The 18162-nt window shown below is 45.3% G+C and overlaps 1 protein-coding gene across 1 annotated transcript in view; it reads left to right on the top strand.

Moving 5' to 3' along the window:
- The window catches only part of zfpm1 (zinc finger protein, FOG family member 1), an 81776-nt gene that overhangs the window by 25040 nt on the left and 38574 nt on the right, over positions 1 to 18162 (top strand). The window contains exons 2-3 of the mRNA XM_035155858.2: positions 11285 to 11431; positions 16762 to 16896. Of these exons, the coding sequence (XP_035011749.2) occupies positions 11285 to 11431; positions 16762 to 16896 (282 nt within the window). The remainder of the gene's footprint in view (positions 1 to 11284; positions 11432 to 16761; positions 16897 to 18162) is intronic.

Genomic DNA, 18162 nt, shown 5'->3' with positions numbered 1-18162 from the left:
TTTTGGTCTCTGTTTGTCGGAGCTGTTTTCCCTCTCCTCCCCTCGCTGTGTTTAGTCTCTGAGACGAGCAGAAACATCTGCGCGCGTGTTTAGGTTCCTCCTGTTAACATGAGGTCTCAGGGCTGAGCAGCGAGGCCATGGCGCTCGAGAGGCCGATCGGGAGGAGGAGGCGGAGGATGAGTTAGCTAAACAAGGAAGGAGGAAGATGAGCGGGTGAAACTAGACAGAGGAGGAAGGAGAAGGAAGAGGAGACCAGCGAGAGGAACAAGGTGAATGAAAGCAAGAAACCTGGAAAGAGACGATTAATGAGTCCCACACCTCATCAGCTGAGGAAGATCTTTGTTTCCCTCCGGTCACATGAACGCGGAGCTGATTCATGTCAGAGATGTGGTGTTGGCGGGCGAGTGAGGGAGGACCAGAGTGGAATGAGTCTCTCTCTCCTCCTGCAGACCATCATAATCTCTCATCTGCCTCCCATCTTTATTCAAGGTTGAGATCAAGGAGCAGGGATTGCAATCGGGCTTATTATATCACGCACACACACACACACATTACAGACAAACACTAATCACAGTAAAAGTCAAACCCGCACATGCACGGGAACAGATCCTCCCTCGTACTGTACACACTCGGAGAAACGTCTCATGTTGTTAATCGTCCATATGTTTGATCTGCGTCTGATCTGACAGTTTCCAGTTCTTCTTCCTCGTCGGCCTCTTCTCTGTTCATGTGATGCATCGTGTCACAGATGATACGTAACCTTGTTATTCACCAGCCACAGATCGTGTGGTAGCGTCGTTACAGGATTTAATGTAAAAAAACCTGGAAATGCAGATACAATACGTCTCCAGTCATAATCCAATTTATATCCAATGCAAGTTATATTATGGGGACTGAATTTTGGCCCATTAATGTGACTAGTGGCCGTTTCCGAGCTTCTGCTCTCGCACACATTAACGCTTGTGCTCTAATTTCACATTTAGGTGTAAAATCATCAGAAAGAAAGTTGGAAGTTAGTTGAACCAGACAAAGAGAACTGGGCCCGACAAGTCAGTGAGAAACACACGTTAGCAAGTTAGCAACACCGCATGCAAACACCTTATTTGCTTTGAAAGAACAGCCAATGGTAAGAGTGAAACATTTGTGTGTGTGTGTTTGTGAGTGTGTGGTTTTGCATGGTGCCCGAGGGTTTTGTGTGTTTTAGAATATTGTCCCACCTGTGCTGTTGAGTCGGAGAATCACGTCTGCAGCGTAGACCTTGTGAATGAATCCCATCAATAAATTTCACAGCCAAAACCATGTCGGCAATGACCTTATTTCAGCAAACATTTAGTGTGTGTGTGTGCGTGTGCGTGCGTGTGCGTGTTCTCCATCTCCTTTTGTTAAAGTAACCGTTGGTGCTTGCATACTTGTCTGTCTGTGTGTGTACTGTATGTAAGTGTGTTAAAATTCTCACCATCTTACTCAAGGCCAAGTCTTATATCAAGGGAGAGGAGCAGAGATATGGAGAGAAACACTGTCTCTGATATGATTTGAGGATGGAACGATGATGGGTAGACTTCACATCTTTTATGACCTTGTGTGTGTGTGTGTGTGTGTGTGTGTGTGTGTGTGTGTGTGTGTGTGTGTGTGTGTGTGTGTGTGTGTGTGTGTGTGTGTGTGTGTGTGTGTGTGTGTGTGTGTGTGTGTGTGTGTGTGTGTGTGTGTGTGTGCGTGCGTGCGTGCGTGTGTGTGTGTACGTGTAGGAACTCGATGACCTTCCCTTGACCTCTCTGTGAGTCTTTCTGGTTATTTTAACTTTTAAATTCTTCTGTGTGTGTGTGTGTGTTGTGGTATTTCCAAGTATCACAAGTGTTCACTACAGCCTGTAGAAGAGTCGTGTCATTGTTCTACAGTGGGAACCCTGCTGAGTGTGTATTTCTGTGTATCAGCCTTGTATCCGTGCTGCAGTCGTGGCCTTGCCTTGTTGGGTTTTGGAGGGGGGTGGTGGGGGTTTGGTGTAGATAGGAACGGATTCAATAAGTAGTTGAATCAACTCCTCCTCCCCCTGTGGATCTTAGGACGGTGGGAAAGTTCAAATCTGCTGCTATTTTCTATCTTTTATCAGCCGGGCTTATCGGCTGGCTTTCTCGTCTGCATGCCTGGCTTCAATAGTCCAGGGTCTCAGCTCGGCTGCTCGGTAACTGCTCTCTATCTCCTCCCTCCAAACAACCCCCCTTCTTTCCTTCTTTCTTTCTTTCTTTCTTTCTTTCTTCTTTCTTTCTTCATTCGTTCCCTCTTTCAAAGCCACCTGTTACATCAACCACACTTTCAGCCGTTATTTATTTGTAGTCCATATAACCTGCGTAGAGAAAGACTAAATCTAAATTATGCTGTAGATCTAACACACACTTGAAAGGTCACATCCTGTCTGGTATTGTTTTACAACCCGTGCAGATCTTGTTTTGAACCTGCCTGTTTGGACCTGAGTGTCCTGAGCAGCACTCGGTGACCTGCAGTACTTGAGCCGTCGCAGCGGTGGACTGTGGACGTGGTGAGGACACATCGGACTTTGTCTGCAGGCTGCAGAGCACTGAACGCAGGTTCAAGTCCCTTCTTGTTGCCAGCAGGTTCTCTCACCTCGCCAGACGATCACCCGGGTGTCTTTATCCATCACTGCCATTAAGGGCCGATCTAAAAACCTGTGTCAACCCCAGAGTCATGTGACCCGGGAGTGAAAGACCATCATGTTCACATTGCAGACACCAGCCAGATGTTAGTGGGGTTTTTGGAGCAGTGGAAAAGGGGATGAGTCCCCCCCCCCTGCTGCAGAGCACCCACTGGGAGGCTTTGTTTCCACCCGTCTGTTTGTTTGTCAGCATGATTACACAGAAACTACTGAATGACTTGAGGGAGCTGATCTCGATGAGGGGGTGTAATGTGCTGCAGCTTGATTGAATGTAAGTAGACTGTTGAGCCTTGAGAGGTTTACACTTCACTGAGGGACTTTCTACATTGATATATAAATATATTGAACATGCCACGTGTCCAAATTGCACCAAATTTGAAGAAAGTTTGATTTTTCAGACAGTGATTCCTCACATTATATTCAGATATTTATTTCCCTGTGATTCTCGTCTCTGTGGAATTTGGACAATCCCCTGATTTGCAGATATGGGATAGATCAGCAGCGTCACCAGGTCGAATCTGGTCGAGGACCACGTGGTTCCTCTCGCTCCAAACTGCAGGACGTGCTCCTGGTCAGATGGTCAGATGGTCAGAGGGCAGCCGGGGCTTCGGTGGCAGTAACTAAAGATATAACATTGGGAACAGGAAAGAGAAGTTGGATTGCTTTGAATTTCCATCTGTGGCATCAAAGGTGGTGGTTTCTCCTCTTCTGAGAATTCCAGTGTGTGTCTGTAACATAACTCTGTCACTGCCCCGTCTGTTCTTCAGAGTTTCAGAGGAACGCAGCTTTTCCTCGCTGCTTTTCCTCGCCGCAGTCTGCCGCTCCTCTGTGATGTGAGGGTGCAGTTATGTGGGAGTGGAGCATCCTTGAGGAAAATGAAACAGTGCGTTAGGGTGAGTGCGTCTGAAGTGCTGCCAGAGGAGAAACAGTTGTGAAACAAAATACCAGAGGAAAGACTTGATCAAAGACATCAGCAGACGTCTCCGCACGCCGGCGTTACAGCAGCAGACGAGTGAGACGCTGCAGTGACGGGGGGGTAAATAAAGACGTGTCATTCTGAAGGTATAACAAACAGTACAGAGTCAGTTCACATTACGACGTACAACACTTTACTGGAGTTTCAGAGCAGAAGTGGTTCTTGTTCTGTAACGACATCTTTTCACTCGCGGGTCCCTGGTCACCTGGTATCAGTTATTAGCGTTATTATAATAATCAGGATTTCTTATCCGCTAAATTCACATTATTATAATTATTATTATTGACATTACAGGTGACACAGCAGCGAACTCTGACCTCAGGTAGCTTTAAGCAGAAATGATCCCAGTGGTTCCACCAGGGTTCAACCCACCGTGACGTCACCTGATGGTTTGTGAGCTGCCGTTGGGAAGTGTCCAAACATTTTGTTCAACACCATCTAGATTTTTATTTAAACCAGATGTCACCATATTTGAGTTGCGGGGATGTATTCGTCAAATGAATTTAGAATAACAGGTATCGTCAGAATCTTCAGACTAGTTCCTTTGTGTTTACAATCGAAAACACCAGAAAATATGTTTTGATCCGCCTCTGAAATTACTGAGCTGTTTTACAGAATCAAATCCAGAAGAAGTGTTGGTGCAGCAGCTCGTGGGCTCAGAAAGTGTAAGGAAAATATCTTTTGGTGACAATGATAAAACTCTTAACCAACAGCAGCCTGATTAACTGATGAATAATAGATGTGGTTAGACTCTCTGTTATTCCAAAGTAACGGCTGCAGAGCTCCTGATGTGTGTATCTGCTCCTCTGTATGTGTGAGTGTGTACAGTATTCGTCGGGCCGCAGCGTTAACATGGCAGCGCCGCTATCAGCTGTGAAGCAACACGCTGTTCCAACATGGAAAGCAGCAGCAGGGAGATTTATTTCAGGGGCTGGGGCCGGTGAATAGTCCTCCTGAGAGGCGCCGGACTATCAGATAGGCCTGCTGTGAAGAGGCTGCTGATCCTCTCCTCCAGGGCAGAGCTTTCTCTCCGGGGGCATGAAGGATACCCCGCTACTGGACCATCCATCACGGCTGATACAAAGCTACGGCGGGTATCTGTGGCACTATAGGGGCGGTGTTGCTGCTATCTCTTTACCTGCCCTCCTCGTGCCCAAGAAGCAAGTATCTCCTCCTCAGAGGAGGGGAAACTAATTGTTACCCCCGCATGATGTCAAGTCTCTCTCGTTCTGTTTCGATTACACTCCATCCCTCCATCCGGTGGCCTCCTCTATCGCTTTCTATCTCCCCCTCTCCTCCTCTGTGTCTCCCTCCCGAGGTTCAGCCAGTGTCCCACCCGGCTGTCTCCCCAGGACCTTTATCAGAGAGACGGCTGTGCTCATTAAGGAGTTAATTTTCTCACTCCTATCTTTGATTAGTATAGTCAACCATAAGTACTGTGAATTCTTTAAATTTTCTTCCTTGTTATCAAAAAGGGAGAGAGAGAGAAAAGATGGGAATGGGGGAGGGGGGTATTTAATCGTTTAAGTAGTCTTTCTGGGGAACTAGATTTCTCTCACTCCGTCTTTTTCCCCCCCGTCTTCCCAGCAATGTAAAGAAAGCTGAAAGCCAGCCTGCCTCAGTAATTCAGTTTTTAAAGCGTGAGGATGGAGGGAAGGGGAAGGAGGGGGGGGAGGAGGAGGAGGAGGTGGGGAGTGGGGGCAGTGGTGGGATAGGGAGGGAAGAGAGAAGGAAAGAAAAAAAAAAATGACTTGATGAAATTCCGCTATCAGCTCCGAACCAATATGCAAAATATCTCGCTGGAAATCAAATAGCTATTATGTTTTCATTTCCACGTCGGCGTATTTGCTTAATGAAGAGGAGACAGATCAGACCGGCAGAGAGAGTCTGCAGGAGCCGATAACCGCCAACGGCTCCCAGCTATCCGCACAGAGTGACGCTCCCAGTCACCAGCGGTTTCACCGGGAAAAAAAAGAAAAAGAAAAGGAAAAAGGGATGGAGGGGAGGGAGAGAAAGAGAAGGCGAGAGGGAGGGAAGGTAATGGACTATAAGGGAAAGAGAGAGAGAGAGAGATGTTGAAAGGGGACGGAGGAGAAGAAAGGTGGGGATAAGAGGGGATGAGGAACGGAGAGATAAAGACGGAAAGAGAGGAGGAAGTTAGAATATAAAGGAGAGACTGCCGGTTGGAATGGAGAGAGGAGGAATGAGAGAATAGATGAAATATTCCTGGAATGCCTTTTTAAATTTAAGACCCTTTTTTAAATGTTCAAACACAAACAATTTAAGAATTCAAATGAATCGGCTGAGAATAAACAGTTTGACACACGTGCATCGTCGCTCCTCTTCATCACTGCAGTGTGGCGTCGCTGCTCTTCTCACACTCTTCTCTCCTGCAGGTGTTTCCACCTCGTTTCTCTTTCTGCACATTCAGTCCGTCCATGTCGTCATGTCACTGTTGGCGAGCGACTTTTCTATCTCGGGGGCAGACGACAAACCTGCTGTGGCGTGGAAATGAAAAACTCCTCGGTGATTTCTCTGCACATAAAAACATTTAAAGTGCAAATGTCGAGATTTCATGGTTCAGCGGACGTGTATAATTAAGTCGGACTAATTTGAATAGTAAAACACTATTAAGTACCAGAGGTGTGAATCTTCATCAGCTTCTCAATTCAATCAATTCCTCCATTTTCTATATTACTGCACATGTCTACTTTTCATCCATCAGTACAGAGGTAAATACACTACGAGTCTGCTGTAATTTACCAAATAAGGTTTTCAATTCAGAGATTTGACGGAGACATTTAGTTTGTAAACGTGGTCGACAGCTGATGATGTAGCGACGGTTCCTGTGTCTGTGAAGAAGTCGTTAGATTTCGGTGCAGATGCAGATCAGAGGTTATATCCAGGGTTTTGTATTTACTGTCTTTAACGTCATTTCCCAGAGATTGATGGACGTATTTAGTGAACTGATATGTATGAGTGTGTGTGTGTGTGATTGACTTTAAAGGGGCTGTTGGGCCTTGGCGGGGGTGCGAGCTCCACCTGTGCCGCTCGAGTCCGCCTCTGTTTCCTCTGTTGACACATCTTAGAACTCCTGTTTGTTCAGATCCACAGAAACAGACACGTCGGGTTTCAAACAGCTGAGAGGTTCATCACAGCTCAGGCACCGAATCGTCCACCGCTAACAAATGTGGACGATTCTCCTCCGTGAACAAACACCAGTGGGATAAGAACGACCTGAAATGACAGAAAACATCTTTGACAAACATTTATTTAAAGTCACATTTTTCTTTAAACATGTAACGTTAGCTGTTAGTTTGAGTGGAAGCGTGATCCAGTCGCTTGCTGTCCGTCGCTGAAGGGCATGAATCCTGGGATGTGTTGGGCAGGATCCACCAGTTGGAGCCTTTGTTCCTCGGGGATGAAAGGACACATTCGAAGGAGATGGAACAGTGAAGCCGTGACTCCATCAGTTTTCAAACGCAGCCTCCTGAGCCTCAACACCCACAACCTTTGAGCCAACGTGTGCACCCCCCCCTCTGAACCCTGTGTGTTTCTGACTGATCGTCATCATCTAGATATGAAGCAGGATAAGTCAGGAAGTCCCGGGGATTTCAGAAAGAAATACGAATCTATAGGTTTTCTGGAGTTTGTCACGCTGCAGTAATCAATGGGAGGTCGTTAGCAGCTCGGATCCCAAAGGCCGAGGAGAAGAAAGCTGATTTTTATTGAAGCTGAATATAATGGATCGATATCAGGGTCTGTGTGGATGGTTCCTCCTGTGGGGGAGCATGGAGCTGTGATAAGAGCCCATGCAGCGTTGAGATGTTGTTTAAAGTGAAAAGTTGATTAAAAGTATTTCCTCAGTGGGTAATTCTCTCCACTCTGATCAATAAGTGGCTCCTCTCCAGGGGGTGACTCTGTGTCAGCTACCTTCCCCCCCGCCTCCCACTCTCTCCCCCATTCTTTCTCTAAATATCCTCTTTTTATGTTTCTCTTCTTAAGTCTGTGATTGTCTGATACAAGTACTCCTCTCCCCCGCTCCCCCTCCGCACTCCTTCTCTTGCTTTCAGGTCTTATGTTTTTTCTTTCTTAGTGCGGCGGGTTATTAGCGTGAGAGCGGCGCGGCTTGCGTCTGTTTAATCAGGCTTGTTGAGCACGCAGGTTTGATGTGTGTTGTCTCTGTGTTTAATCAGCTCGCTGCTCGCTGCAGGTTTGATGTGGACAGAGAGTTAATAAAGCAGTATCTCTGGTGCCTTCATCAGCCGCAGCACTTTGTTCTGCCTCTTCTCGCACCTCCGAGGCAGACGGCTGCGGCGCTGCAGCTCCGACACCACGTCTGTCCTGCGCATTGTTTCACTCATCGTCTTCAGCTGAGAGATCAGACCGAACCACTATGTTCACAGTCTCACGAGTGGGACACTTCACGTCCCGCTCTTCAGTTTGGTCTCATGAGGTCGGCTGTATTGTACAGATTTTTCTGAACAGCCCCAGAAAACCAACAAATCCTCACAAGCATCACAAATCACAAGAACATTTCATTGATTATTATTATCAACAATTTATTTCTGCTTCAGCTGATTGATATAAAAATAATCAGTTAGTTTCTATCAATTTATCCATTTAGTAATTTATGTTCGCTGGTTATTTCTCAAAATTGTGTCTGAAAATTGAAGCAGAAGAAAAGTTGGTGTGTTTTATAAATTATTTGATCTTATTGTCTCTTAAATAAATTGTATTAAAGTTTGAGAGTCTTGACATCATTTAGCAAATAAGAAAATAGGTTTCCTACACTAAGTATCAGATTTATATAAATTAAAAGCATTTAAAATGTTAAATCAGAAATAAAACTGAAGATGCCACCATTGATTATAAAAACTAGTGTTAGATGTTTTAATTTCAGTAAAATAGTCAGAATCTAAACTTTATTGATCCTCGGGGGAAATTGAGTTTTGTTACAGTTGTTCCAACCAAATATAGAAATGTATACAGACAAAAAGTACAATATATATAAATTTAAATTATGTGAAAACATGTGCATTTTGCTCATTCTACTACTATATGTATATGTACGTGTGTATATTATAATACAGTATAAAGAACAGGTAAGTGGTTATTGCAGATAAATTGGGGCAGGAACAACTTCCTGTGGCGCTCTGTGATGCACGTGTGATTAATCAGAAAATGATTGATAGAGAAATCAATAATTTGTTGCAGCTTCATTTTGAGTTTCCCACTTGATTAGATTTCTGTCTGTGTTCGTGTTTGTTAAACCGTCTCAGCTCTTCACTCCTACGCAGCGTCTTTCTTTAGGCAGATGCACATTTTGACCCAGAATCGTTTCGGTCGCTGCTTTGAGGTCGAGCTCTCGCGAAGGAGCAGTTTGTTCTGGACATTTTTTTGTTTTTCTTCAAACCCTCGAGTTCTTCTGTGTCCAGGAACTGATGCAAAGTGTTTCCTGAATTTCATTTTCACTGGTGCTGCTGGATAAGTGTCAACCTAATTCATGTGCTTCCTGCAGAGATACAGATGTGGGCTGTGCCTTCTGTTATTCCTCCATCTCTCCAATAACTCCAGTCCAATTTTTCCGGTGGATATCAGCCTGTAACAATTAATAAGGCTTTAACTTTTAAACTGGGAAATGAAGTAGAATGTGGCGCACTTATCACCGGGGTTATATCCTCCCTGCCAACCATCCGAGGCAGGACGGGGAAGAGGGAGCGTTTCTCCTTGGATAAAAGACGACAGAAAGTGGGGCCGAAAACTTTTTCCGCGCAATTTAACGTCTGAAAGCGGTGATGCAGTGATTGATTCATTAAACCAGAGCCGTAATGAGGGGAGAAATCATAATTCAAACTTACATTTTAAACAGGAAATATAATTGGAATTTTATACCGAGAAGTCCCTTTGTACAATTATGATTAAAGGAAAATTAATTGTATGAAAATGTCCTTATAGATACTGAAAATTAGATCTAGCAAAGCTCAGGCGACATAGACCTAATTCTAAAAATATTGTGTTCAGGATCGATCTTCTTTTTTCCGTCTCCTCTACTCGTTCTTTATGAAGGTCCAAATCTAGCTGTGTTAATTTTATCTGAAATTAGAGTGAACCATGCAGGCGTGGAAGTTGAAATTAGCCTAAAGATGTTTCATTTACAAAGACAGAAACACTTTCTCACTCGGCGATTGTTTCCCAGCATTATCTCTGCTTGCTTTTAATTGCTTTGGAAGTGAAATTAACAGAATTAGAAAAATTGCCTCTCCCTTCTTCTACAAGCTTCTTTATTCACGGGTATTGTTGTGTGCTTTGTATAGATTATAGACTCCTTTTGTTCCAGTATTGTAAATATATACGCCCCTAGTCACGGCTTTAGCTCTGAAACAATCCCCCCCCCCTCCCTCCCTGTTCGTTCAACACAACCTAATGGAAATTAATTTACAACCTGTCTGGATGGAGGGGGAGACGGTGGGGAATGAAACCTCTGTATTCATTTCAGTTACTCAACAACAACGCGTCCCTCCCTCCTCGACTTTCCAGGACACTGTCGTCGTGTGCGTGAGCCGTTTTCACCCTCGGCAGCTCGTTAACCGTTTTTCCCGCTCCACTCCGCCGCTCCCTATAATCCTCTTAAAGGAAACGGTTACCTTGAATTAATAATTCTCTGGTGGCGTCCTCTCGGGAACCCAGAATGAAGCGTGTCATCTGATGCAGACGAGCATAATGGAGGCGGCGAGCCTTGAAACACTAATAACTGCAACTCCTTTAGACACAGAGGCCAAATGCGTCTGGTGAACAGCGCTGTACAGTTCAGCGCGTGGAGCTCTTAATGCAGCGTCACAGCAGCTCGACGCCCTCGTGCTCCAGACTGAGTGTTATTAACGAGGCAATTTAAAAAAAAAAGTCACATTAAATTCATATTAACTGACTCCATTTTTATGTGGGTGTAATCTTCAAACGGGCTAAAATAGATCAAAAGTAGTGTATAATTACTGTGGTCAGCAGGGATTATGAAACTGTAATTGATATAGATCAGCCCTGCGCTAATCACTCTCTTAGCTACATTTTTAGGTATACTGTAATTTGGCTTTAAGGTCCCCCTTGGCTTCTTGCTATTAATCTTCTGGATTAGATTGTTCAGCATGTCCAATTCTCAAAACCTTGTTTTTTTTTTTTTGTGGAATTAGTTCATTTAAAAAAAGGAGGATCAGTGTGTTTAGGGTGTTTTTCCTGTCTCTCAGTCTCAGTGCTGCTCACACGTAGAGGAACTTTATTTTTCCTCCTCCCTGTTTGGACTCAAGGCCCAAAGGAAAGATAATTAAACTCACATCCTGCAGACGTCTGGTCTAATATTATTATGTGAACCTTATTATTCCCTGTGGAGCTTCTTTATTTTTATTATACTCATTATTTCTGAGTATTTGGTGCTCTGATATGAAATGCTGCTCTCAGACATGCACTGAACTCCTGGACATTTTCCTGAAATTCTCTGGAGGACGCAAATACCGCGTCCCAGCAGCAGGCGTGTTGATGCTGTTCACCTCATCTCAGTTTCCGTTGTTCTTGTTTTGGAGTCAGCTCCTCGCATGTCTCAGCCGTTCAGACTCAGGTGTTCACGTTCCCTCCTCTTCCTCCTGCAGGTTCCCTCGGGGATCTCGACGGTGGCGAGGAAAACACACTGGACAGCCACAGCCTATCGGGAGAAGAGGGCGGAGTCTCGGACCCGGACGATTCATTGGAGGGCGACAGCTCCAGCCCCCCGTCATACACGCCACTGTACAACGAAGGTGAGGAGGAACATTCATAACTAAAATAGATGCCCAGTGTGTACAGTCGCTCACATACATTCACTTAAATAATCAGATTTCACTGGAGACAAATCATGGGTTTGAAAACTGACGAAGATTCACATCCGCCTCCTCCAATCAAAACCCCACACATGCAGTTTGCTGGCAGGTGTTAGTGGTTAGCAGCAGATCTCCGGTCTACCTGTTATCTGTCAGCAGACGGTTAACGTCACCCAGAGACGAAGAGGAGAACCAAACACGCACCGTGAGGCTGCAGCTTTCTGTTTGTATCACAACTTTATCTCTATTGTGTCTAAACGAATAAGAAGAAGAAAAAAAAGAATTCACAAGGTTCAATCTTGGTTCCAGTGGATCTGCCCCTTCATGCACCTCTTATCCCCCCCCACCCCCCCACCCCACATACCCCCCCACCCCACCTCCCCTCCACTGTGTGATAGCAGAGTTTTCAGTCATATTCTTTTGACTTATTCAAGATTTCACTAGCTGTGTTTTTTTAATCTCAAAAATTCCTGCTCTTGTGAAATTTTGGGGCTGGAAGTGATAAGCGTCTGTTGGTTGGCTTGGTTTGATAAACCCATGGAAATTCTGTCAGGTGCTAATCGAGACGAGATTATAGATTAGCTAGATGTGTGTGTGTGTGTGTGTGTGTGTGTGTGTGTGTGTGTGTGTGTGTGTGTGTGTGTGTGTGTGTGTGTGTGTGTGTGTGTGTGTGAGGTGAGGTGAGGGGGTTATGTGTGTATTAGATTGTATAAGAAGAAGAAGATGGGAGAAGTCAGGCAGACTGCACACGTGAGCAGAGTCGCCTGTCGATTGCAAACTTACTTACTTACTTATTTTGTTTCTTTTAATAAAGTGTGTGTGTAGTGTGATTATATTATACTTATACACACACCACACACACACACGTCCCCACTGCACTGTTGATTTACTCCCCTCTCTCTCTTCTGGGGTTCCTCGGTTGCCCAGTGCTGCCATTATCAGTTCCCTGTAAATCAGCCATGTTTGACGAACCTGCTCTTTCAACCTGGGATCAATACCAGGTCTTTATCTGGCCAACACTGGCTAATAAAGGCAAGGCCTCTTATCCACCATCTGGAAGAGACACACACACACACACACACACACACACACACACACACACACACACACACACACACACACACACACACACACACCTACACACACACACTGGCGATAACCGCCCTGATAACTTAAGCAAGAAAAACACAGCACCGAGCACTGTGTTCTCTCTATAACTCCCCTCCTCAGCCCGACACACAGCCACTACATTAATGAACACACACACACACACACACACACACAACTTTACCGAGGAAGACTTGAACATCTGCTCAGTGCGTCTCTCTCTCTGTTGTGGGGTTTGTTTTTACCCCCCCCTCCCCCTCTCTTCTCAGAATCGCCCGACAGTTGCAGCGACCCGCCGAAACGAGCGAAGTTCCTTTTTTTTTTCCGTTACACGCCGATCGCACTTGTACATCACAGGAAACCTGATAAAATCCACCTCTTGACTGATTACTCAGTCGTGTCACCTCAGTTTGAACTCTGTAATTGTTGAGCTCTCCATTTTCTTTTTTTTCTTGTTAAATTTACGTGTTTTACCACAATGTGATCAGTGGTGAAACAGGAACAAGTGTGTGATGCACAAACAGATGCCGGAGGCCGTGACCTCTCCGGGTTTCGTTATGATGGACAGTTCTAATCGGTACATGCGCAGTATCGATGAAATGATTTCATTCAAGTAATTTTGAAAGGAAAACAAACAGATATTTGACAGATTCAGCTTCTCTCAGACGGAGGAAACGCTGCTGTTCTGTTTCGATGTGAATCGAACGTGTTCGTGTTGGACGTAACGTCGCTGCTTCGTGCGTCTGTTGTGAAGTCGACTGTTTTCTCACAAGCTGCAGCGCTGGTGGATCTGTGGAATCCACAGATTTGATTCTACGACACAGACAAATAGAGACATTTTAATAAATGCTAATTGCAGACATTTGCCACATTATGATTTTGGTTTAAACTGATAGTAACCTCACACAAAGACACACACACACACATGCAGAGGACGAAAGGGAGACTAATTTTACTGATCTCTATCTCCTGAAATATAAATAAAAACCAGCAGCTTGAGATCACGCTGGATTTCACTGGAACCATCGTGGGTTTGTCCTCCAGGATATTCGGACGCCAAAGAAGTGTTTGTCATGTTTACAACAAAAATCCTAAACGACAAATCTTGTGAACATTTTAAATTCAATCACAAAATTCACTTTTCCACATTTTAGATCCGGACTTCATCTGCGTTTCTGTTCAGTGAAGTCTGATAAACTGACCCCGTCCGACCCCATAAAGAAACGCACACAGAACGTCCTCGTGTTTTCCAGCAGGCTGACATATGTGTGTGTGTGTGTGTGTGTGTGTGTGTGTGTGTGTGTGTGTGTGTGTGTGTGTGTGTGTGTGTGTGTGTGTGTGTGTGTGTGTGTGTGTGTGTGTGTGTGTGTGTGTGTGTGTGTGTGAATTTACCTGATCAATCTGGCTCTTTCGACTCGTTCTGACCATCATTAACAATAAATTTCAGACAAAACAATCGGCCGATTAATGGAGAAAATAATATTTTATACAATTTAATGTAAAAAAGTCAAGTTTGAACTCAAAGTGTTTATTCCACCAAAAAAACCTTTTCAATTTTCATTCCTTTTAATTAAAGTTTAATTCTAACTGATAATAATAATGATGATGATGAAATGATAAACTGATGAAATCTCACACTGACATACATCAGTAATGCTAAAGTCCTGTTTCACACCATCAGCAGCAACACTAACGGGAGGAAGTCCTCTCTTCAGAGTGTGTAAAAAGCTTTGGCCTCATTCACACTTTGTTATTTTAGACTTAAACACTGAATGTGTGTGTGTTTGTGGCTGAATGGATTCAGTGTGGACGCGGAGAGACGACACAAGCTCAGGCTCCTCCGGTTTCTCCCGTTCCCTTTTACCTGCGACACCAAATGACACCAGCAGGTCTGTGAAGACTGTTCCCTGATCTGGAAATGTCAGGGAACACAGATGTGTAAAGAAACCGTGCAGAAGACGCAAGAGACAGAAACGTGTGGCGGGCTCTAGAAGTTGGGAGGCGATATTGTCGGGTGACTTTGCCCTGCAGGTGTGACAGGGGAAGTTCAGCTTATCAGATTGATGGAGACTGTCTTGCGATGGGGGTGGGGGGGGGTGTTGGCTGGTAGAAAAGTGTCTGTCGACTCCTCCTGATACCTGCCTCCCTGTCTGAGATGATATGGGAGATAATATTGATAATATTAAACGCAATAACTGTGTCTCCAGCTCCCCTCCCTCGCTCCAGCCCCTGCAGGATAAAATCAATGTGCCATTCAATGTGATTTATAGCTGAAAATAATGGCACTGTTTAGGCGGGGGGGGGGAGGTGTGTGTTTAAATGTGTGTGTGTGAGGGGGACCTGCTTGCTTAAGACTGTGTACATCCATGTTGCCACGTATGAGTGTTTGCGTGTGGATGAGGTTGAAAGGTGGATGTGACATGAAGATGGATTGTGTGTGTGTGTGTGTGTGTGTGTGTGTGTGTGTGTGTGTGTGTTGATTTATTTGACAATGCTGATCCCATCTCACAACTGTTGCATTAATAAGGACGGGGTGTGTCTGCGTCACGTGGTCACAGGGCGTTTATGGCCACTATTGATCGGGAGCTATCGCTGTTTATCGGAGTGGGAATGCAAGAGTAAACATGGTCTTTGTGCAGACGGCTGAGGTGGGGGGTGGAGGCTGGAGACGGGGACAGCTCCAGAACGAATGAGAGGAGGAGGAGGAGGAAGAGGAGGAAGAGGAAGAGGAGGGCAGAAGTTATGAGAAGGATGAGGATTGAGACAAAGGACAGAGGGAGTCAGGAAGTAGAGGAAGTGATTTTTAAATCCAGAGTTACGCTGACGTCACTTTAATATAAACCTGGAGCAGATACAGACCATAATAGAAACGCACACGTCCTCCAAAGCCCAACAGCCCAACGATTTTAATTCCTCCATTTTAGTTTTTCAACAAGATTCACTTATTATCTTCTGAGAAATTGATGTAAATCTCTCAGTGTTAAAGAAAGTGAAAACCCCCTGATCTTGATCAACATGGGTTCTTCTAAGTTTCCTGCTAATCTGTCTAAATCAACTGATGTTGTCGTGGCAACAATATTTCGTCCGATCAGTCGGTGTGACACATTTCTGTCGTCACGGTAACAATCGTAAAAATACATTGAAGTTGTTTGGTGGGGGGGGGTTTGACCCTGACCTCTTCCTGACGTGGACTTTGCTGCTTCACATGTGTCGTCACATGATTACGAAGGTCACCAGTATTAGGAGAGTTTGATACGACAGCACAGAGATCGTTTTATTGTGTTGGACGACAGAGAGATGTTTGTGATCCACTGTGACCTTTACCCTCATGATGATGATGATGGTGATGATGAAGAGCAGAGAGAGAGATGTTCACCTCAGATAACCAGAGGAGCTGTGATGTAACTATTCATCTGATCTAACTAATCAACAGTCCTGCTAATAGAGAGGATGAACTGATACCAGGGAGGAGGCAAAGGTCAGGGTTCACACACACACACACACACACACACACACACACACACACACACACACACACACACACACAGGTCCACGTGCAGAACAACGAAGTGTTTGATCAGCGAGCAGGAGTCTGTGTAATCAGCTTGATCAATGGCAGTGATATCACTGCTGATTAGAAGAACACAGGCAGCCTCCGTGTCTGCTGAAGGTGACAGGATGAAGGGAGGAGGAGGAGGAGGAGCAGCAGGAGATAGAAAGATTGAAGAGAGGAAAAAGCGAGCCACCTACTCGGGGAGGAGGAGGAGAGGAGAGGGAGGGATTCTGGGTAACGGATGACGAGAGAATAAAAAGAAAAATAGGTGGAAAACCTAATAAACAACGAGGAGGGTGAAGGTGCAGAAAGTGAAGAAGTGGTTTGTGTCGACTCTTTGATTCTGGAGGTGCAGCAGAATCAAAGGGTGGATCTGGTGTGGTGAGGCGTCGTGTTACACAGCTCAGGGAGTCATTTCACCGCTGCTTTTGATCAGTAGACAGGAACAGCCACTACCCCCCCCACACACACACACACACACACACACACACACACACACACACACACACACACACCTTTGTCCCTGGAGAAAGCCGATCTGACATTTTGAGCTGGGGAGTCAATAACATGTTTAAATAACATGTTTAAATGTGTTGTCTTGTGTATCTAGAGCCAAAGACGCAGGAGTCACGAGGAGGCACCAACAATGAAGATGAGGACGGGGACGAGCGAGGACGGAGACACAGCGCTGGGGAGGAGGAAGAGGAGGGGGAGGATGAAGAGGAGGCACCGTGGAGGGGTCCAGGTCAGTACGCTCACAGGGTTTCACGATGTGACTGTTACCAAAAGCAAAAGGAGATTGTTAATAACTAGTTTCTGGAGTTCACTCACATGGTCCGATGAGGAAATCTTTCAAGATGGGTTCACATTCAGGGTCGAGCAAATAAAAACTAAACTTTCATAACTTTTCATGACCAATGGTAAATATTGGGAAACACATTCACCTTCCACAACTCTGACTGTAAAAAAAACATTGATTTAAGGTTAAATGTTCCGTCAGGTCGTCAGTCAGGAAATGTTCAACATCCATTAAACCGCTGGGAGATAATCCCAATGGAGGCTGTCACCACCTTCACTGATGTACAGCTGGTACTGGTTGAGCTGGGCGGACACTGGGCGGACACTGGGCGGACACTGGGCGGACACTGGGCGTATGTCCAGAACAGTTAGTGGACGCGTGCTCCTCAGCTTTGTAGAAGTTCTAGTTTGGACTTGTGTGCGGCCGGAGCCGTTTGGTTCCTGGGTTGTCTCACCGTCCAGTTGTCCTGTTTGCATGAACCTCAACAGAATATCTTCAAAGTGTTCACTTGAGGACTTCCTGTAGGGTCTGTACTTTCTCCGGAGTTTGTCTTTCAAATGTTAAGAATAAGTAAAGAAATCTCCAGAACGTTTGAGTGAAGGCTGCTGCAGCTTGAAGGAAGCAGGACGTAACGTTTACAGAACATTGACCTCAGCATCAGCCCTTAACACCAAAAGCTCGTCTTTCCAAGTTGGCGTCTTCTATGTGTCCGTCTGTCGAGAAACACCATCAACACGCCCGTTCGCTGTGAATCCTCCAGGGAATCTGCTGCTGTGTTCTCACATGGCCTCACTCCGACTCTCCTGCAGCTTCTAGTCGGGAGCTGCAGGAGAATCTCTGGAGAAAGTCCGGAGCCTCTGGACGTTTGTGTTCTCACGTGCTGTGCGTCTGGAGAATCTCTGGAGATTACCCAGAGTTCAGTGCTCGTCTGACAGCATCTGTTTGTCTGTGTGTCTCGGAGATGTTTCTTGTGAGCATCTCTCAGGACCAGTTGTGTTGTTGTACCGTTCCCCTGTAGGAGATGTGAACATGACAGACCAGGGTGAATGTATTCAAGTCGTAACAGACACACACACACACACACACACACACACACACACACACACACACACACACACACACACACACACACACACACACACACACACACACACACACACTGACTCAGGGAGAGAGAAGTATAAGAGGAGATAACAAGTAAATCGCCATAAT

This window comes from Hippoglossus stenolepis, chromosome 5 (genome assembly GCF_022539355.2).
Source record: "Hippoglossus stenolepis isolate QCI-W04-F060 chromosome 5, HSTE1.2, whole genome shotgun sequence".
In the NCBI taxonomy this organism is placed as follows: domain Eukaryota; kingdom Metazoa; phylum Chordata; class Actinopteri; order Pleuronectiformes; family Pleuronectidae; genus Hippoglossus; species Hippoglossus stenolepis.
The sequence above is the reverse complement of the archived record's forward strand: the minus strand, read 5'-3'. Positions and strand labels throughout refer to the sequence as shown.